Source organism: Nyctibius grandis, chromosome 13, assembly GCF_013368605.1.
Source record: "Nyctibius grandis isolate bNycGra1 chromosome 13, bNycGra1.pri, whole genome shotgun sequence".
Lineage (NCBI taxonomy): Eukaryota > Metazoa > Chordata > Aves > Nyctibiiformes > Nyctibiidae > Nyctibius > Nyctibius grandis.
Genome location: NC_090670.1, coordinates 1,797,715 through 1,818,895, shown reverse-complemented (window position 1 = coordinate 1,818,895; position 21,181 = coordinate 1,797,715). Strand labels below are relative to the sequence as shown.

General features: G+C 39.5%; 1 protein-coding gene across 1 annotated transcript in view; it reads left to right on the top strand.

Annotated features, from left to right (window-relative positions):
* Positions 1–21,181, top strand: part of BRWD3 (bromodomain and WD repeat domain containing 3) — a 57,484-nt gene that overhangs the window by 28,080 nt on the left and 8,223 nt on the right. The window contains exons 13-35 of the mRNA XM_068411720.1: positions 2,912–3,016; positions 3,744–3,897; positions 4,417–4,551; positions 5,367–5,495; positions 5,903–6,128; positions 6,810–6,980; positions 8,867–9,050; positions 9,536–9,629; positions 10,246–10,395; positions 11,147–11,223; positions 12,179–12,356; positions 12,975–13,091; positions 13,516–13,623; positions 15,139–15,263; positions 15,491–15,573; positions 16,003–16,114; positions 16,477–16,538; positions 16,626–16,781; positions 17,485–17,605; positions 18,317–18,442; positions 18,532–18,610; positions 20,240–20,296; positions 20,822–20,962. Of these exons, the coding sequence (XP_068267821.1) occupies positions 2,912–3,016; positions 3,744–3,897; positions 4,417–4,551; positions 5,367–5,495; positions 5,903–6,128; positions 6,810–6,980; positions 8,867–9,050; positions 9,536–9,629; positions 10,246–10,395; positions 11,147–11,223; positions 12,179–12,356; positions 12,975–13,091; positions 13,516–13,623; positions 15,139–15,263; positions 15,491–15,573; positions 16,003–16,114; positions 16,477–16,538; positions 16,626–16,781; positions 17,485–17,605; positions 18,317–18,442; positions 18,532–18,610; positions 20,240–20,296; positions 20,822–20,962 (2,890 nt within the window). The remainder of the gene's footprint in view (positions 1–2,911; positions 3,017–3,743; positions 3,898–4,416; positions 4,552–5,366; positions 5,496–5,902; positions 6,129–6,809; positions 6,981–8,866; positions 9,051–9,535; positions 9,630–10,245; positions 10,396–11,146; positions 11,224–12,178; positions 12,357–12,974; positions 13,092–13,515; positions 13,624–15,138; positions 15,264–15,490; positions 15,574–16,002; positions 16,115–16,476; positions 16,539–16,625; positions 16,782–17,484; positions 17,606–18,316; positions 18,443–18,531; positions 18,611–20,239; positions 20,297–20,821; positions 20,963–21,181) is intronic.

Sequence of the window (21,181 nt, the reverse complement as noted above, 5' to 3'; positions counted from 1 at the left end):
ATCTGATGAGTAACCAGGCCCTCATCCTTCATCTTGTATTTTTTAAACTCTGAAATTAAAAATCCTGATTTATTTCCAAGGGGGATAAGCAAAGGACAGCTCTTCAGTGGGATGTAAAGGCGCAGTTGATCCTCACTTCCCAAATTTGGATCCAGTCTACTTAGTAGATAAAATTCCTCTGCTTAATTTGTCTGTGTTTGAGATTAGAACTTGCCTTTACGCATGTTCTCATTACAATTGTTTGGGTTTTCACAAGGATTTGGAGGTTTTATGTAATACATAGTAGTGTCCTACCATAGTTTTGTGGTGTCTTCTTGCAACCTACTATCTTTAGTCTTCACTGAGTCGCCAGTACGTCTGGGTAGCTTAACATCACCAAGTGTGATATTAAATGGGCTAATCCTAACATCTGGAGTGAAGACTCTGTGAATCTGTGCTCGTTTATGTGACTAACGGTGAGCTACAGTACTTGCTTTCAGCACTTTCTGGAACTGAGTACATGGGACAGTTGCTCTACACGCCCATCACATATTCTCTGATCTCTCAGTCCTTGGTTGATGCCACCTGTCCAGAACTGGTTACAGAGACACAGTCTTTGGGTCTTGATGATCATTTCATTGGTGGTCTTTATTATTCATAAGAAGTTACTTGTCTCTGATGACATACGTGGCAAAAATGTGAATTTGTAGGCAAATATATGAATTTCCAGTTAATTAGTTTTGATGATAACAGTAGTTCTGTGGTCTTAAAATTTATGAAGTGAATGATTCCAACCTGCAGAGCTTTCAGTTTTTGAAACTGTGCTAAGTCAGGTTGCTGTCTCTTATATAGCAATTAAAGTCAGGATGCTTGTGCTAAAATGTATAAAGGTGCCTATAGGCATGTCTGTGTGTCAGACTTCTGCGGCACAGCTGGTTGGTGAGTGGCTTTGAGTGATCACCATCGTAATGTCACTGGTTTTATGCCAGCTTTCGCTCATATTCCTTGTTTTGCTTGGCAGGAGGTTTAAGGGATGTGTGCAAGCAGGAGCCTTCCAAGAAAAACTGCAGCTTTGCCAGTGAAACTGCACCTGTACTCAGAGATCTTTGTCATGTAAAATTATGCAGGAATGTTCTGGTATAATTGTACCAGCAGTTCCTTCCAAGGGATGCTAGAGCACAGGTCTCACTGGGGGTATTAGGTCACATAGTCACTGAAAATTATACGCTACAGTGATAGCGCCTTGAATCCTGTGTCCAGTTCTGGGCCCCGCACTTCAAGAGAGATGTTGAGGTGTTGGAGCGAGTGCAGAGGAGGGCGACCAAGCTGGGGAAGGGTCTGGAGGGTCTGACCTCCGAGGAACAGCTGAGGGAGCTGGGGGTGTTTAGCCTGGAGAAGAGGAGGCTCAGAGGTGACCTTAGTGCAGTCTACAACTACCTGAAGGGAGGGTGTAGCGCAGTGGGAGTCGGCCTCTTCTCCCAGGCAACCAGCGACAGGACAAGAGGACACAGCCTCAAGCTTGGCCAGGGGAGGTTCAGGTTGGACATCAGGAAGCATTTCTTCTCAGCAAGGGTCATTAGCCATCGGAAGGGGCTGCCCAGGGAGGTGGTGGAGTCACCATCTCTGGAGGGGTTTAAGAAAAGCCTGGACATGGCACTTAGTGCCCTAGTCTAGTTGCCATGGTGGTGTGAGGGCAATGGTTGGACTCGATGATCCCAGAGGGCTCTTCCAGCCTCATTGATTCTGTGATTCTGTGATACTTTTAATGGAAAAGTGATAGCTGCCTTTTTATTTTAATATAAAGAAGTAAAAATAAAAATAAAATAGATGTCACAAGCATCATGAAAAAATTCACATCAGGGAAACTGAAAAGGTGGAACAATCACTTGTTAAAATAAAATTGCCCAGGCTTGCCTTTTTACTTGTGGCAGTATGTAAATGGAATATACTTTTAAAGGTGTTGTCCATCCTGTATTACTTGAGGAGCTTTTTTAAAAATTCTCAACAAAAGTGATTTCTGTGACAGTGATAGCCAAAGCATTATCACGTAGGTAAATGCAGTTGCTGGATGCTTGAATTTTTTCAAAGAGGAGTTTAAAAATGAAAACATTCCTGTTCAACTCCACAGGCAGGGCTACCTGCTTGTGCTCAGCTTGGGTATTTCCCTTCTCTGTCTTCACCCTCTCCCTAAGTTAATGTATTGTAATTTATGCGAGACTCCTGGCATGCGGTTTCTTTTTCTCTGCTGCCACTATGAACTGCTCGAGAGATTTGCTGATGTCATTAAAAGGGGAATGTGCAGCTTGGATGAATTACGACATTAAAGTCATTCCAAGGCCATCTGCTAGCTGTAACCAAACGTAATTAATGTTGTGGGCTATAAACTCCTTTGTACCGTACAATATCTGATATGAAAATTGCAACCTCACTGTTAATTACATTCTGTAGATCAGAGATGCACAAACAACATAAAGAATAAGTGTTGAAAAAAGATGAAATACATTCTAGCTTCTGTGCTGGTGTGAAGGGGTGTGCTCTTGCCTTGCCAGCGTTTTGTAGCTGCCTGTTCCCTGTGGCAGCAGTTCATGGGTGTTTTATGAGTTGTTAAACACACCGAGGTGTGGGCATGTGTAGAGTAAGACAAGTGTAGGTACACACTCTACGCTTCCAAGTATATATACACTTGTGTACGTGTGTGTGCATGTTTGCTGCAGAGTAACATGGAAGTAACTGCTTGGAGCGACCTTTTCTAAGGTGAATGACAGTCCCCTGCCAAGCTCCTACAGACTCTTGCCACAGGATTTAGCATGCCCACGCTGGTGCTGAGGCTGGAAAACTCCATAGCAAGAAAATAGCAAGACCAAAAGCAGCGGTGACTTATTCATTCATAATTTCATGACTTTTTTTCTTTTTTTTTTTTTATTTTTCATAGCTTAAGATTTGTCAGTGGAAGCAGAGATGGAACAGCAAGAATATGGCACTATCAGCAGCAGGACTGGAAGAGTGTAGTCCTGGATATGGCTACTAAAATGACAGGGTAAAACAAACCAGAACACACTTTGTAGCAACATTAACATGCTAAACAAAATCTTCCATCGTATTAAAAACTATTTATTTATTTTCATTTTGAGTTAATTTCAGTGCATGTTTTTTGTGTATTGAAAATGCTGTGGCTCTATCTGTTAAATTACACAGTTAAATAGCCCCAAAAGAAAATATTAATACAGTGGTTGTTCCCTACTGTAGCAGTTGGGGAATATTTAGTATTTTACTTGTGAAATAAGAATGTCAAATAGTTCATCTCACAAAGACACTTTAGTAGAACCTCATTGACCATATGCTGACCTAAGTGTTTTTTAAAAATGTCCAAAACAACTGTTGGTTTCAATCATCTCTCAGCAAAGTTATAGTAGCAACTGCCCTCATCAGTCTCCTCCGGTCTTTAGTGTTCATTTTATGTTATATACTTTGCTATTTTGTTTTTTGTGCTATGGAATACAGTTAAAACTATATTGAATAATAAAGTTAAAATAGAGAAAAATGAGCAAAATGTGTGATATGAATGCAAATATGGACATGTTTAACAGCGTCTAGCATCACACTGCCACTGTTATAGGTAATTGGCAGCTTCTGCTGTGATTCCAGTTACTATTCCAGTAAATAAATATAGTAAATAATTTTCATTTTTTTTTTTTTTAAAAAAAAAAAACATTGTTTCTGTACGTAGTTACTGATTTATTTCTTTTTAAAATTATTTCCTTTAGAAACAATGTAGCATCTGGGGAGGACAAGGTGACTAAACTGAAGGTTACTATGGTGGCTTGGGATAGATATGATGCCACTGTCATCACTGCAGTCAACAATTTCCTTCTCAAAGTGTGGAACTCGTCCACTGGGCAGCTTCTCCATAGCTTATCTGTGAGTAAAATTCAAGTGGGTGATCCCAAATGGCTGTAGTTCTACTCTGAAATTGATTTGAGGCTAAACTGCATCATCTTTCTCCTGATGAGGAGCGTTTTGTCCTGAGGTATGCCACCTGTCTTATGCTTACAGGGAGGAGTATGTCTCATGGGGAAAGGAGCTGGTGACCAAAATGCTGCTGGTGATTGCTGACAGGGGAGCCCTTTGGAGGCCACTGTTTGTGCCCAGATTAGAGGGTTGCAACTGTCCTCGCTGCTGATTTCTCCTTGCTCCCCATCCCTCTCCATCTCAGCTGTGCTGAGCTGCAGCCCGAGGCACTTACAAAGTGGGCAGTGATAAGGCCAAGCCTCTGACAGAAACATTGACTAAGTACAGACATGGTTCTAGTCTAAGATCCAGTAACTTGAGCTGTCCTGGATGACTACCTGAACCGAGATGTCCTCACACTAAATGCCAGCATGTTTGGAGATATTATATGGAGAAATATGACTCTTCTTCACCCTGTTTTCATTGCAGGGTCATGATGATGAAGTGTTTGTTCTGGAGGCGCATCCGTTTGACCAAAGGATTGTACTTTCAGCAGGTCATGATGGAAATATTTTTGTTTGGGATATAGACAAAGGAACAAAAATTCGCAATTACTTTAACATGGTAAGAACGATCAGAGAAGGTTGGTTGGGGTTTTTTTTCCATATTTGTGTAAAACTGATCTTGAGGCCACATCAGATTTCATTATATACCTGTTGTGAGCAATGTTACAACAGGATTAGGGGAAAACTCCTATGTATTAAAAAGAAAACCCTGTACTCTTCAGTAAGCGATCCCAAAGTATGTTTTGGCATATTGTAAGCGTAGGAGCAAGTCTTCCAAGGGGTCTGTTACATCTGAATGTTGTTCATGTGTATGGGCAGAAGATTATAGTGACTCCCAAGGCAGAGCAACGAAAACCAGTAAGTCTGTGTGTTGTAGCACAATGCTGTGGTCTGGGAAATGGTATGGCTGGCTCTGTGCTGTGCCCATCTTTATCCCCCCAGTGCCAGGTTTGTTGGTTTGGTTCCAGTGCTGAGCAAATGCAGCTGTACTGCTTCAGGACCTGAGCTAGGCTCCTGGCACTTGGGGCTGTGAAACCTGCTTGTACGGAGCCAATATGCGTCTGAGATCTGTGGTGCAGGCTTGTGTCTTCCATCAGCATCAAATGTAGACTTCTAGGTAGTTGTTTCAGAACATACCTTAAAAGTTGTACAGAAATTTCAGGACAAAGAGAAAACGTGAGGTTCTACTGCATTGTTCTGTTTAGCTTTAATAATTAAGTGGGAAAACATGTAAGTGTAAATCAGTCTTGAGTGAGATGAGAAATTACACAGAATCAGGATTAAATACTTGTTGGAGCACAGGTGAAATTTTTGTAAAAATGCTCTTACAGAGAATGCCTGATTGTGAAAGGAATGCTCTGTGCTTGTATACAGATTGAGGGCCAAGGCCATGGAGCTGTTTTTGATTGCAAGTTCTCACCAGATGGACAGCATTTTGCCTGCACAGACTCTCATGGACATCTGCTACTATTTGGTTTTGGATGCAGCAAATATTATGAAAAGGTGGGTTAAATGAATTTTAAACTCTTCTGTGTCTTGACCCGATTTTGTCTTAGAAGTATTTGTGTTACAGTTTATTCCTTGCCCTGCCCCAGACAAAATAGTAATTAGATCATGAAGCAGTTGCTGTTTACCTAAATCAAAAAGATTGAGACAGAAGCATCTCTAGACAGAAGAAGAAAGCATTAACTTCTACCTATTCACCTCCGTTGGCATCTTTTACTATAGAATTTTTGCATCAGGCCTTGGTAATAAAATACATTTGTGGTAGGAACCTGTTCTCTGTCAGAACATTTCTTCTGCTGATCCTAAGCGTAGGAGTTGTGGTTTATGGGTATGGGAGCTGTTCCAAAGCAGCAAGACAGCTGCAAATGGCCATTGATTTATTTACTGAATTGCTTTTCTTGCAGATCCCAGATCAGATGTTCTTCCATACGGATTACCGACCCCTGATCCGTGATGCAAATAACTATGTGTTGGATGAACAAACTCAACAGGCTCCACATCTTATGCCTCCACCGTTCTTGGTGGATGTTGATGGAAATCCTCATCCCACGAGATTCCAGCGGCTGGTACCAGGGAGGGAAAACTGCAAGGATGAACAACTTATTCCTCAGCTGGGATATGTAGCTAATGGTATGCTGTCTAAAACTCATGCATAATGCAGGTATCACACAGTATTGAGCACCAGCTCGGTAGGATGGTACTATAAGGATTTGTTTGTTTCAGTTGCCTTCTGAAACTAGTGGTTTCAATTCAGTGTAGAGGTAGAAGAGGGGATGGGGTGGCTTTATGACATAAAGGAAGTGTATGGAATTAATGTGACTGGAAGCAACACGAGGAGACTGCAGCATTCCAAAATCTGTGGGCTTCTACCAGGTGTATGACAGCATGCTTGAAGAGTTGTCCCATAAACCTCTGTGTAACTATGTGTGTGAGTAAGGGCGCAGGAAGGTAAGAGAGACATTGAAAAAACAGATTTTGTTTTTTTTTTAAAGCAGATTTTTTTTCTCATAGATAAACTTTTGCAAAAAGAGATCTTCCATCATTACCTACTGAAGCGTAATTTCTTTCTGCTGTTTCTAAGGGTTTGTGTTTGTATTTTACGTGTGGTCTGTAGTTTCAGTTTTTTATTGTAACTTCGCTTTTAAACTTTGCCTCCATTTATTACATGGGAGCAGAAGGCCAGCTGGTGATCAGATGTTTTGTGGAGCAGGCGAATAATTGTGCGCAGTTTTAAATTTGATTGTTTCCATGGTGTTTAGTAAAACAGAAATTAATCGTTTTATAAGCAGTTGTGCCTTTGTTCTTGTCAAGGTGATGGTGAAGTAGTTGAACAAGTCATTGGGCAGCAAACTAATGACCAGGATGAGAGTATCCTTGATGGAATGATCAGAGAGCTGCAGAGGGAACAAGATCTGAGACTAATTAATGAAGGAGAAACTCTTCCAAACCCTCCGCTCAATAGATCCCGCTCTGTTAATGGAGGTAAGTGTCCCTTCTTTACCTCCATCATTCTTTTCCTAAAGCACAGTAAGGTGCTAATCTAAATGTGTTAATTTAAGTTCTGGGACTATGTCTCTGAGGATGCTTTTCTCTCTTGTTCTTACACACATTGTTAACCTGTGTGGAGCAGTTGCATGCTCTGCTGATGCTAGCAGAGGATTTTTAGTTTAAGGTGCAGCAGAGGGCACACAATGGTCTAACGGGGCTATATCTGATTACCTACAACTGTTAGACTGTAATTATTTCTGTTATAAACCTTTCCAAAAAGATAAACATAAAGTTCATTGCATTGTCTTGATGTCACTTAGTCACTGCAGAGATGATACTGTGTAACTGCATAATGTCAAGATGACAGCATATAATTAGAGAATGTCAATGGGACACAATGTTTGACAGACTAATGGCTTCCTGTTGCAGCATAAATGCTAAGGCTGAGCATCAGTGTTTATAAAATAAACATGTCTGCTCTGTCTTGGTGTTTCTTTAGAAAGCTTGAGATTATTCTCCTGGTAAGTGTTCTGCTACTGTGATTTTATTTTTAATACACAAAGTGGTTAAAAATTTAAATCAAAATGATGTGAACAGCTGACTGTGAGGCAGCTCACTGAGTGCAGTTGATGTAAGAGAGCAGACGCTGTGAACTTGTGCTGCAAGTCATCCTGAGCCTTTAAAAAATTTACATCTGCTAATAAATTAGTCCTGGGTTAAATGACTGATTACATATGTTTGAATTAGATTTCCTGAAAAGCTCATTAGGATTGCGAAATTTGGAGCTGCCTGTCTTTAAATTCAAGAAGGAATAGGAAAAATATTAGTGAAAACTGCTGAAAATACACTTGTGCTTTGATCTAAATTGGTAGTGTCAAGAAGGTGGCCTAGCAGCAGCTTACAGGCTGCCCAGAGAGGTGGTGGAGTCTCCTCTGGAGACATTCAAAACCCGCCTGGATGCGTTCCTGTGTGACATGATGCAGGTAATCCTGCTCCGGCGGGGAGTTGGACTAGATGATCCTTCGAGGTCCCTTCCAATCCTTAACATTCTGTGATTCTGTGGTATAGAAATTAGAGTAGTTACCTTCTAGAACTTGCATTGATCAGAGACTTTGCTACATGAACTGCCCGTTTGTGTGAGTTAGAGTATGTGTAAAGTACCTGATATTTAAATAGCCAAATATTTTTATATAGGTTTGCACGACCGTGGATGCAATTTATTCCTGTGGTTAACCATGTTTGAGCACGTAGAAATAGTGTTGATGCATTCCCAAATGATGAGAAATGAAGGCAGTGATGGCAGTGACTCTGGTATTCTCAGCCTTTTTGTCTCACTTTGCTACCTAAAGCGTCTGGTTTGTCCTGAGTACGTAGCACTGTGTTGTGCCACCTGATGAAAAGAGCAAAGCAGGAGTGGTGCCTGTGGTGCAGCAGATAAACATTACAAATACAGAGCAAATGGAGGTACAACAGAAACCTTAAACCTTGCAGCAGTTTATTATTTTAGATGTCAACCTCATCTCTTCTTGTACCATAGAATTTAAGATTCATGATTTCAGGGCCTTTAAACAGTTGATAAGACTTTGATTTGAAGACCACTTAAGTGCTTTTAAAACTTTTCGCATAGATTATATTCTTTGCTTGCCTCAGATATCTCCAAGATATTGCAAACCCCAGTGATGTTACAGTAGTGTGTGCATCTCCAGTGGTCCAAGGCCAATACACACAAATATTTGCCTGAAGCAAAAGACAAAGCCACCCAGCATAGAATGAGTGTTGTTTATTGCCAAAAAAGAATCTCTGTGCAGTCCTTAAGCTTTAAATTCTAGATTTTGTTGATGGTTTTTATAGAAGGGAAGAAAAATCTCTTCCTTCCTTAGCTCTTCGAAGCCCAGGTTTGGATGTTACGTCTCCACCAAACGTTGGTCTCCGGAGAAGTGGTCAGATCGAAGGGGTCCGGCAAATGCATCACAACGCTCCCCGAAGCCAGATGGCCACGGAGAGAGACCTCATGGCATGGAGCAGGAGAGTGGTGGTGAACGAGCTTCCTCCGGGCATCAGCAAGTAAGACGGGGAAAAAAAAGATTAAATCCTGTAATGTTTAATGATTTTTCCATACACCTGTTAGGAGTTTTAAAAAATGATTTTTCAGAAATGTGTTGGCTGTTGGGGGTTGGTTGGTTTGTTTTGAAATCCAGATATTAGGATCTCTGCTGGAGAGTTGAGAATAGTAATTCCTTCTCTTCATAACTGAATCTTTCTTCAGTAGTTCAAATACCACATTTTCCTGAAGCTTTATTTAAAAAAAGCTTTAAAATTATTTAATACATTTTGATTTACTTGAACATAATTATGCATGCTCAACTAACGAGTTTGCGTCCTTAACTTGTGATTCCAGGAGTGAAATCTGTGTGGAAGCTGCTAGGAGCACTTGTGCACAGATTTCTTACAGCAAGGGAACCAGAAGTATTTTAATGTGTATGTTAATGAGACCGTCAAGTTATATGATGATTTATTGAATAAAATGGATGCTTCCTATGTGTAATTAGGGTCCAGGAAGAATGTCGAGCTGCCAAAGGGGAAATTGAAATTAACTTATACACCGTTGAAAAAAAGAGAAAGCCATCCCACACCTTACAACGGGTGAGTTAATTCACTAGAAGAACGAATCTGAGTGTGAAGCAGTTGTGAGCACTGAGCAAAAAAAAAAAGACAAACAAAAAACCCAAATCCAATTTTATGAAATGATTTAGAAGCTCAATAGTACTAATTGTTTCTCTGGCTCTCTGTCTTCCTTCTCTAACTGTAATTTGTCTGTCTTTTAATTGTAATATGCAAATAGCAGTGGTAGATCAGGCTTCAGTAGTGGGGAGATGCTGGGAAGGGAAACGAGCAGAGCCACAGTGGGTGTTCAGTTTGACTTGTGGAAACTAGGAGAAATGTTAGGGGTGCCACACTTTGAGTGGCTGGCTTTTATCCAGAGACCACAGATATATTTTAGAAAAAATTGTATTTCTCCATAACTTCCTTTCTAAGGACTGCTACTTTAAAAAGTAGAATTGATATTGAACCAAAACAAACCACCTGCATGTGCACTGAAATGAACCACAAGTGTGTAAAAAAAATCTTTTCTAATTCCAGATTTTCTAGTTGTAAATGTGATACAATGTACAGTCACTTCAGTGAGGCATTTTTTTAACTGTGAGATTCGTTATTAAATCTCTAATATTTTTCTTTTCATCCTGTTGCATGATAAAAGAATGATTACCAGCCGGGGAGTGGCAGGTCTCTGAGAAGGAACCAGCGCAAACGCCAGCACGCCTACCAAACCCGCTCCACGATCGAGCACAGTCAGCAAGGAGCAAGTCAGAGTGCACGTGCACGGGAAGAGTCAGACAGCTCCTCAGAGGTCTGGTGCACCACGAGGTCCTCTCAATAGGTTCCCTGTTCACAAGTAGCGTGGTTTCACAACAGATGTGCCCAGAGCACTGCTACCATGAGCTCTGAGTTCCTCCACCTAGGAGGAAACACTCAAATCATTGAGTCCTTTGGATTTGTGGTGTTAGTGTAGTAGGTTGATCCTGGAGAGAGAAGGTTTATTTACCTCAATGCCAGTACAGTATTCAAAACTAACTTAAAACAGGTTGTGTATTTTTGGAAATCTGCAATGTTTTCAAGTAAATTTAACTGGGTTGTGTTAAACCACTTGCTGTTTTGGGATTTCATGCTGCACGTAGATTCTAGGTCACATTCAGTACTTTGGCTTCATCTACATCTGTAGACTGCTGTTGAAAGAGATTGAGTATTGGTATGAATCATTGATATTGGCAAGGGAAGAACTTAAAATATACCACATTAAATATAACTTGTTCTCATTAAGGAAGCATGCAAAGTAAAATTAGTCATCAGACACTTAAATAAGAACTCATTCTATGGTTCTAATACCATTAAAATTCACATATAATTTCTATAGAAATTATATAAGCATATAGTGTAGTATTACTTAAGATACAGAAAGAAATTGTGGACTTACTTTAAGCTAAGCCAGTCCTTAAATACAAAGCTTTCCTCAGGTGAGACAAGTCACACAACTCGCTTGCAAACAAAAATGATACATTTTAAACTTGGCCCAAAAGTGAAACCTTTTGTTTTTAATACAGGAGGACGAGACTGTTGGCACAAGTGATGCATCTCTGGATGATCCTGTGGCAGCGTGGCAAAGCGAAAGCAGTTCCAGGTACTGCTCTCTTAATTGCTAACGTTAGTTGATTGTATAATTTAAGTAAGACAGTTGATATTGTGATACTACGACTACACATCAGTGCAGATTTGTTACGCCTTGTGACAGATTGAAGCAACGTGTGTAGTATGCTTAGGTACTTCAAAATGGTAGTCAACAAAATCTGTGGAGTCTGTGAACACACAAATACTTTTATGTATTTGAGTGACTAATTGTAGAATTTTTTATAACAGTATTTAATAGAAAACCAGCGTGAAAAATTCTTAATTTTGAAGACTGACTTTTTTCCAATTGTTTATGAAGCATTTTATATTGTGGGGTTTTTTGTGGGCTTTTTTTTTTGCAAAGTAAGAACAATTTTGAAAGACCATTTGTAAGAAAATGTCTTTAAGAACTGCTTGAAAAAATTATGCCAGTTAGTCATATGCAATAGGAATATTGACAGCAGTGCATACATATCTGCTGTTCACACTTCAGCATTTCCTAATTTTTCCGTTGTCAGTATGTATTTGTGTACAATTCCTACAGTCTCTTTTTTATTTAATATTATGCTTCTATGGCTGGAAGGGCCATGAGCTAATATAAATACTGTCTGTGTGTTATTTGGACATTAAAGAAGTCAGAAGTGTATTTTTAGAAGAGTGCTCTAGTTTTCTAAATTTTTCCCTTCTAATGAAGTCAGTCTTTGAATCAGTGAGATAAATAGTATGAAAATAGGTATCAGCTGTAACTAGTTTTACCTTGAGGTTGCAATTGATAAAATAATTTGCTGAAATACACAAATTAGATAGCACTTAAGTTTTCTTTAAATTCACGTGAGAATGAAATCTTGTGCTAATCCTGACATCTGTTCCACATAACCAGAAGAGCAGGTTGACTCTTTGGACCTTTCACTCCATTGTGTGCAAACTGAAGTGCTGTTTTCTTTCTTACAACTTTTTATTATCTCCAGTGATTCATCAAGTGAATATTCGGACTGGACAGCAGATGCTGGAATTAATCTCCAGCCTCCAAAGAGACAAACCAGGCAGGCAGCTCGGAAAATCTGTAGTAGTTCTGAAGATGAAAATATGAAGGGAACAAAAGGACTGGAGCCAAAACGAAGGAAACTTAAACAGCCTAGAAAAAAGGTCAGCACTTTTAATTTTTGAGGGTCTTTTTCACTTTAGGAATATATATATATTTTATTTTTTTTTTTGGAGTGGCTGGTTTCAAAGTAGAATTTTTCACAAACAAGTGTGTAATAAGAAAGAACCTATAGATAGCACAGTAATTGTAGTACTGGTGGTACCAGAGTATTTTTTGTGTCTGCTTTGCTGCTGTGTGACATAGTTGTACTTCCATGTTTCATGCAGGTAGTTCTCCATTACAGGTGGGATGCTTTCACCCAGATTGGTGCTCTTTGCTGCAGTTAGATTTACTCCAAGGTGGTTTTGTTGTAAAATTATAATGCATCTGTGTTGTATCTACATTGTCAGGTTTCTTTTTCCTAGTATTTTCTTAAGACGACATTTAGAATATTTCTAAAGAAATATAATCTCTTTATGAACGTTTTAATCTTCTGTTGGATTTATAACGAACATCTCTTATTCCCTACTATTTAGTTGAGGATTTTGGAAGGTTGATGTTGCAGCGTTTGCTTTGCCTTATATCTGCTTATCTTCAGTAGCTGCTGTATGATTAGTTTTTTATATATTCTGCCAGAGTAATTACAGCTTGCATTCTAAATGTAATGTAATATATTTAAGAAACCAAGTGGACTGCTTTCGATGGAGGGTGAACCCAGTGAAGAGTGGCTTGCCCCGCAGTGGATCTTGGATACTATACCCCGCCGCTCGCCCTTTGTCCCTCAAATGGGAGATGAGGTAATGAGTGTAGTAATTATGAAATTCCCAGCTGGGCTGATGAGCTTGTTTTGATGGTCAGGACTGTTACATCGAGCAATATTTGCAGTGAGTTGTGCTCCGGACAGGCTGAGTTGCTACCGGTAGCTGTCCTATGTCTCTTTTTGTGCACATGTGACTTAGGAGTAGCAGGAAGAATTGATTGTGCATCTTCAGACAAATCTGCGTGCTTTTTAATGATCCCAAGTTTGAAAGCACGTAGCAGGCACTGCTTTGGGGGCTGATACAAGTATTTTTAAGGAGAGGAGTGCTTTGTAATGAAATAAAGAAGTGTTCTGAAAGGGATGATGCCTGATGTGTTTGTAGAAATTTTAGAGTAAACAGGAAGAGAACTATTAGTAAGATTAAAATAAACTTTTTTTTTTCTTTTAAATTTTCTTTTAAGATCATATACTTCAGGCAAGGCCATGAAGCTTATGTGCGGGCAGTGAGGAAAGCAAAAATTTACAGTATTAACATGCCGAAACAACCATGGAACAAAATGGAACTCAGGGTAAGTTCAACAGATGCTTGAAAGAGCTGAATGTCTCTGTAATGTTAAATTGACATTAAAAACCGGTATGAAAAATACGAAGAAAGCATTACTTTAAAATGTTAATATCAAAATTAAATTTGTAATTCTGAACATTAGTGTGTTTGTTAACACAAAGCCTTTACATCAGTTCCTGATAATAGGAAGCCAGAAGGATACTAAAGAATGTGAAGGTTCATCTAGTGTAGTATTCTTGCCTGATAGATTAAAAAAATATGGAATATTAAATAAAAAATAAAGGCAGAGTGAGAGTAGTTAAGCACTGGAACAGGTTGCCCAAAGAGAGCATGGAATCTCCACCCTTGAAGACTTCTCAAAGTGCAGCAAGGCAAGCTCTGAGTCGCTTGCTCTAACAGACTTTAGCCCTCCCATAAGCAGGATTTTGGACTTGATGGGGTCACTTCCAACCCAAATTATTTCACATCTCTGTGTTTTTTTTTCCTTAACGCTAATTAATGCAGAACCCACCACTCAAAAGCTGCTCATAGTTCTGTTGACACTCTACAATGACCTGAACATGTAGGTTCTATTTATTGCTTTAAATGCAATGGTAAGAAGGAAGACATCATGGTGTAAAGCCCTAAATGTATGCACGAGCTCAGCTGAACATTGGATCTAGCTAATTGTGTATGTTCGTAAATTTTTGGAAGGGCAAGACAATATCTTTTACAAAATAAAATTATTATGTATTGCTTGGGTGGATCCTAGGTTTACATAGGGCTGTTGACTTTTCTTATCCTTTTGGCTTTGAACCCCTGAGTCCCTTAATACTTAATCCACAGTGTTGCCATATTTTTTCTGCTTTACTCAAATTTCATATCGAGGGAAGAGCACATATATGTGCTAATATTCATATATATGTGTATGCCAGTGGTTCTGTTAATGAAAATAATTGCTTTACTGGAAATATATCCATTTTCTAGTCCCAGGTATTCAGTGATTCCAGCTGTAATCTTCAAAGGCATCATCAGTTGTAAGGAAAAGGAAATATTATTTCACTTAGGATGGAGATCTTAGACCACCTGCTAGTGTTTGACGGGATGTGATCATACAAGGCTATTTCTGAATTTCCACTTTAAAAGGAAGAGTTTCCTTTTATTTCCCCTGTATGTTATGCAAGGGTGAGAGGCCCTGGGTTTAGCCAGGTGTAACCTTTGGTGCCATCAGTGCAGTTAAAACCAGAGCGCAGGATGTTCCTTAGAACTTTATTACAAAAGTTAAATAATTTGTGGGTATCCTGTTCACAAATCTACCAAGGGAATGAACATCTTCTATCTTTTTTTTGCCTTTTTTTTTTTTTTTTAGGGTAACTGTGATTGATTTTTAGTATTTGGAAAAGAAAACTTTTATAGGTGAAAGTACCTGGGCTGTAAAGTGGAAATATATTTGCTTTTTATTAATGTTTGGTACTTAAACATGGATGTTTTTGTTGTTAGCAAGTTGAAATAATACTGTTCCATGCTTATTGATAAATAGGAACAAGAATTTGTGAAGACTGTAGGAATTAAATATGAAGTTGGGCCTCCTACGCTCTGCTGCTTGAAGCTTGCATTCCTGGATCCGATCACAGGCAAAATGACAGGAGAATCATTTTCCATAAAGTAAGTAACTGAAATGCTGATGACGTTCTTCAAGAGATTTTCTTGCAGTTTAGAAGCTTCCCCCCTCCTTTGATTTTTCTCTTGCAAGGCATGATGGTGACATTAATTAGTTATTATGCCAAACGTGAAAACAAAATGCATGAAATTTTGTGTTTGGAAACTGTATTGTACACGTGGAACTATGTTTATGGGTAATAGATGCAATTTTTTTTGTCTGTTTCATGAAGGTACCATGACATGCCAGATGTTATTGACTTCCTTGTGCTGCATCAGTTTTATAATGAAGCCAAAGAAAGGAACTGGCAAATAGGTGACTACTTTTTTTCCACTTCCATATGCTTTGCAGCATTTCTGCAGCTGTTTAATGGGGTACAGCATCTGTGTTACATGATGTAAAGGACTATACCACACATGATACTGTAGTGATCATTGGAAACGTTGTTTGATGTTTGCTACAATTCCTGTAGCAGAAAAAAAAAGAGAAATGAGAGAAACTGTTCAAAGGCCTGTGACAGCAGAAGAATGTCCTGTTACAGTGTAATTTGAGGTGTGGAGGCAGCTGTGATTAATTAACCAGAGATGTGAAAGTCCCCCTTTAGGGGAAGGGGTTGATTCCTGTAGTGAGAAATGTACGAATTGAAGTAGTGTATTTATGAAAGATGAAGCTGATTTTCTAAAAAGAAGTATTTAACGATTATTTATGTTGGTTGTTTGCTGAATGCAATCTTCTTCCTTTCAGGGGATAGATTTCGCAGTATAATAGACGACGCTTGGTGGTTTGGAACTGTGGAGAGTCAGCAGCCTTTCCAGGCAGAATATCCCGATAGTTCCTTCCAATGCTACTCTGTTCAGTAAGTGTTTACATAGCTGTAAGGTATCACATGTGTTTACATGCTCTGGGTCTCCTAGACGTTTACACACAACTTAAATGTGTACCTCAAGAACTAGGATCCTTTTTCCTATTTAAATACATATTCAGCCACTTTGTCTTTATTTATTTAATTATGAACTTATACATAAAACAATGCTTTTAGTGTAAGCAGCGGTGCAGTGAATATATAGGAAATACAAGAGAAAAATAAGGAGTTGGCATGTAGCTGGTGCCATGTCTTGTTTCTAATAGGCATGACCTTTTTGGTTTAAGTCTGGCAGAGAAAAGGTGTATCGTTATATTCAGCTCTAACTTATACATTTGAATGTATTCTTTTAATAGCTGGGACAACAATGAAAGAGAGAGGATGAGTCCATGGGACATGGAACCCATTCCAGAAGGAAGTAAGTGTGTGAATTCAAGTCCATATACAAAGTAAATAGTTTTTTGGCACTGCTGCTACTTACTGTTGTTGAACTCTTCATCTTTAGCTGCTTATCCGGAGGAGGTTGGTGCGGGAGTTCCTGTGACTCCAGATGAGCTGACAGCTCTTCTCTACAAACCCCAGGAAGGAGAATGGGGGGCCCATTCCAGAGATGAAGAATGTGAACGTGTAATCCGGGGGATTGAGCAACTTCTCTCCCTTGGTATGTTTGGAGGGAAGAGGTGGAAGGACTAAGAATATCAGCATGACAGCACGTGACTGAAGAGTAGATAGGGATGGAGTGCTGGGAGCTGGTGTGGAGTATTTGAAATGTGCTCAATTAAATCATTGAAAAGAGCCTTTTAAATGTCATATGGTGTCCTTTTCAGTTATACTGTCTTTTTTCTGGGGCTTGACCTGCTTCCTTTCAACTTATTGGGTTATATCTAAACATGAATGAGCAAAACATTGAATTGAACCCCTCAAAAAACAACCAAGTCCTCACCAAACATCTGCACCAGCAAATACCTTGTAACTAGTTTGTAGCAGCTTAATAGCACGCTATGATTTAAATTCTATCCTATATTTAGACACAGGACATGTCTGTATTCTTAGTTCATGTTGCTTGTTGTAGTATTCCTGTTGTAAGTGCATATACCATGTTGCTTTTCAGCCATACGGTTGGCTGCTGGCATGCAAATCTCAGATGTGATACTTAAAATGCTTTTTCAAGAGTAGTTACCAGATGGTGCAAGAGGAAGAATCCTGCCCTTTGTGTAATGACATATCCAGCTGTAGATATGTGTTATTTTGCTGAATTCTTAGGAAGAATACCCAGAAACCATTATAAGGAATCTAGTTACTTTATAACTTCTCTTCTGATATCTTCTGAGGCAACTAAATTATTTTGATCTTCTGTCTTTCAGACATTTCTAACCCCTTTGCTGTTCCGGTGGACCTTAGTGCCTATCCCATGTATTGCACTGTTGTTGCTTATCCGACTGACCTCACCACAATCAGGAGGAGACTTGAAAACAGGTTTTATAGGTCAGCTGGATTTTTATTTGTTTGTAATCTACATTTACTATAACCCCATTGAGAACAATATGTTTAGCTGAATACTGTGTAATGCCCCTCCAGCAACACATTTCTTCGATCAGCCAACAGCATAAGATGAGATTCTCTTTGGCCTAGGGCAAAGGGAGTCTTCCTGAATAATAGTTTCTTTTGGCCACATTGTAAAGGCAAAAGCTGGTATATCTGGATCTGGAGTGTCTTTTTTTGTTTAACAGACTGAGCCTCAGTCTCTGGATGCGATGTAGGCAGAGCATATTTGCCTCATCTGTATCTCTGCTGCCTTTGAACCAGATGCTTTTCTTGTATTCAGTTGCCAGAAGTGGGCTAAATAGTGCTGTAAACTAGAAATCTCAGTTTTCCCAGTTAATGTGGGGATAAAAAATGTCCTGCTCTTTTTTTTCCCCTCTGAGGACAACTCTATCTCTACGGCTCTCTCTAAGTGGGAGCAGTCAGCAGTCTCCTTCAGTAGATTTGTTTCCTCTTTTCATTCCATTCATTGCTAATTTGAAGAGGGACATCTTTTTTTTCCACAAAGCTGTCACAGCCTGGCACCTTAGTCTCTGGCAGCCTGTTTCCCTTGGACCTGGATTACCTGATCCCTTTTTTACTGAGGAATCCTACTGAGCTCAGAAGGAAAATAATGTACACCTTCCTCTCCATCCCTTTCCTTTTTCTTTTCAGGAGAATCTCTGCACTGATGTGGGAGGTACGATACATCGAACATAATGCCAGGACTTTCAACGAGCCAGACAGCCCCATAGTCAAAGCAGCCAAAATTGTAACAGATGTCTTACTTCGCTTCATTGGGTAGGCATGTTTTTTACTTTACAGACCTGACATCTTGAGTTTCTGAGATATTTGATTACGTATTTTTGGCTTTTGTTATCGTCCTGCAGGGATCAGAGTTGTACTGATATATTAGAAATATATAACAAGGTGAAAGCAGAAGACCTGAGCAGTACTGATGAAGAGGAGGTAAGACCATTAAGTCTGATCGTCAGGACTTCTTGCCTTTTTTAAATTCAGCAGCTGGAAGAAGTTTGAGTAGAGATTTTTGTTGAGTTTTTATATGAACTGGGGCTATTCACTCAGTCTGCCAAACCAGAGGGACAACAGCTCTGCTATTGTCAGCGAGGCAGCAGAGCTGGTTTTCTTGGGTAATTCTGTGTCATTTCCCATCAGTTGTACCATGGAGTGAAATGACAGGTAGAAACCAGGTTCGATATCACTTCCTTTAACTTTTTCTCTCTCCTTACACCTTCTTCCCTTAAACACAGTTTGTAAACATTTCAAAATGTGCTCTATTTCTGTTGCAAAGAAATGACCTGGGATAACCTAAGTCACTTGGGTTTGTTTTAACTTTTTCAGTGTTGCTTGCTAATACATGAGCTAGTATAAGATTCAGGATGTTTCTTCCCTCCTCCCTTCCCCAAGACAAACTCCATTGTTTCAGTTATGAAATATTTAAGTTAAATCTGATGCTGCTTGAACACCTACATGCTTATGGCTGGTGCTATTGTCTTGGATTTGTATTGAAACTTTTATAAAACTAAAGATAAAATAACATCTGTTTTCACAGACTATTAAAAGAGTATTTTGAAGAAAAGGAGGGATTTCCATGACTTAAATAGCAGACCCTACTTTCCCAACTCAACCTTCTTGTGCCAGTTGTGAATCTTATCTGTTCCACATCAGGCAGTGATTAGAAGTGTCCAAAATTGCTACTATATCACCTTCCTTTCTCTCTAGCCTTTCAAAGAGCATGTCTTGGTTTATAATATATTTTAAAATAAGAGAGAAATTACTTTCAGGTTCTTTGTAGGAACTTTCAAGCAACCACTTCCCCTCTTTATTTTTAATTAGTGGTAGAAAGCTGTGTGCAAGGGAATTTTTGTTGTCGTTTCTAAATCCAGATTCTGAAAAGAACATTACGTACACTTAATGTAAGTAAGGTACTACATGAGACCTGAATCACATAATCACAGAATCAACCAGGTTGGAAGAGCCCTCTGGGCTCATCGAGTCCAACCATTGCCCTGACACCACCATGGCAACTAGACCAGGGCACTAAGGGCCATGTCCAGGCTTTTCTTAAACCCCTCCAGAGATGGTGACTCCACCACCTCCCTGGGCAGCCCCTTCCAATGGCTAATGACCCTTGCTGAGAAGAAATGCTTCCTAATGTCCAACCTGACCCTCACCTGGCGCAGCTTGAGGCTGTGTCCTCTTGTCCTGTCGCTGGTTGCCTGGGAGAAGAGGCCGACTCCCACTCTACTACAACCTCCCTTCAGTACAGCTGCTCAGGGCATGAACATTTAGGCAGGGGAATACAGGTCTGCAAGACTGGGACTTAGCTGAGTCGTAAGGACTGAGAATAAGCCATTCATATTTCTCACATGTTTATATATAATTTCTATAATTTTTTTCTGAAATTATGCAAGTTCTAGTTTGAGACTAGTTTCTGTTTTGCTTGAACCATTCATTTCATTTGAGTTAGTTTAAAATTGTGTTTGTTGTTGTTGGCTGTTTGGTTTTAAACCCTTTTTTCCCCTGCTGAGGGTGCACACAAGCATGTGTGTGTGTAATCGTTACCTTTGCCTTTAGGTGGCAGAAGTAGATGTGGATTCAGATGCGCCAGGAACTTCCTCTGGAAAAAGACGAGTGAGTAAACATTTCTGCTTGGTCTCGTTTGTGAAGGGAGATAGACCAGGTACTGACACACTCGTTTAGGTCTGGAATGGTTTAAATTTGTCATAGCTGATAGTTTGCAGAACTACCTGTGTGAGTTCAGTTGCTGTATATGTAAGTGTTGGCAGACTAAGGAGGTTATTGTGCAGGAAAATTTACTTAATTGCTGAAGAATCTTTTTTTTTTTTTTATTTGATTTGAAAGATACCTAGAACAGATTCAATTTTCAGTCAAATTTGGATGAAAGCTGACAAAAGTAGCAAGGCTGCCTCTGAAATATTGCATACCTCTCATGGGTTTGAGTGTGTACATATTAGCAGAAAAGGCATATTTCTGCAATTTGCATATTGTGCCATCAGCTAAGCTTTAATGTTACTGCAACGCTGGTTTTGATTGTGGAAATCTGCTTTGAGTCATAACGCTAGTAAATTAATAGGAACATCAAGTGAAAAATGTGAATATTCTGAAAAATGATGACGTGCATCTGTTTCCCTGCAGGTGAGACGACGAATAAAAAGACAGCCCCTGAAAGCAAGTCCTGATGCTTGGAAAGAGCAATGCAAGCAGTTGTTAAACCTGATTTATGAAAGGGAAGACTCAGAGCCTTTTAGACAGCCAGTTGATCTCTTCTCCTATCCTGTAAGTACAACTTTCATATTAAAAATTAAAAAAGCCTCTTGTTCATCCTTTGGCAAAACATCCGTGCTGGGCATGTTTCTAACCTCTCCCTTTCTGAGCTGGAACACGCCGTGTTCTGTGCACTGATGCTTTCAGAGAATTATCTGCAGTAACTCTCAAGAAGAAATAATTACTTGAGAGCTGCTGTTGTGGTTGAACACTTAGGTGGTTTTATGCAGT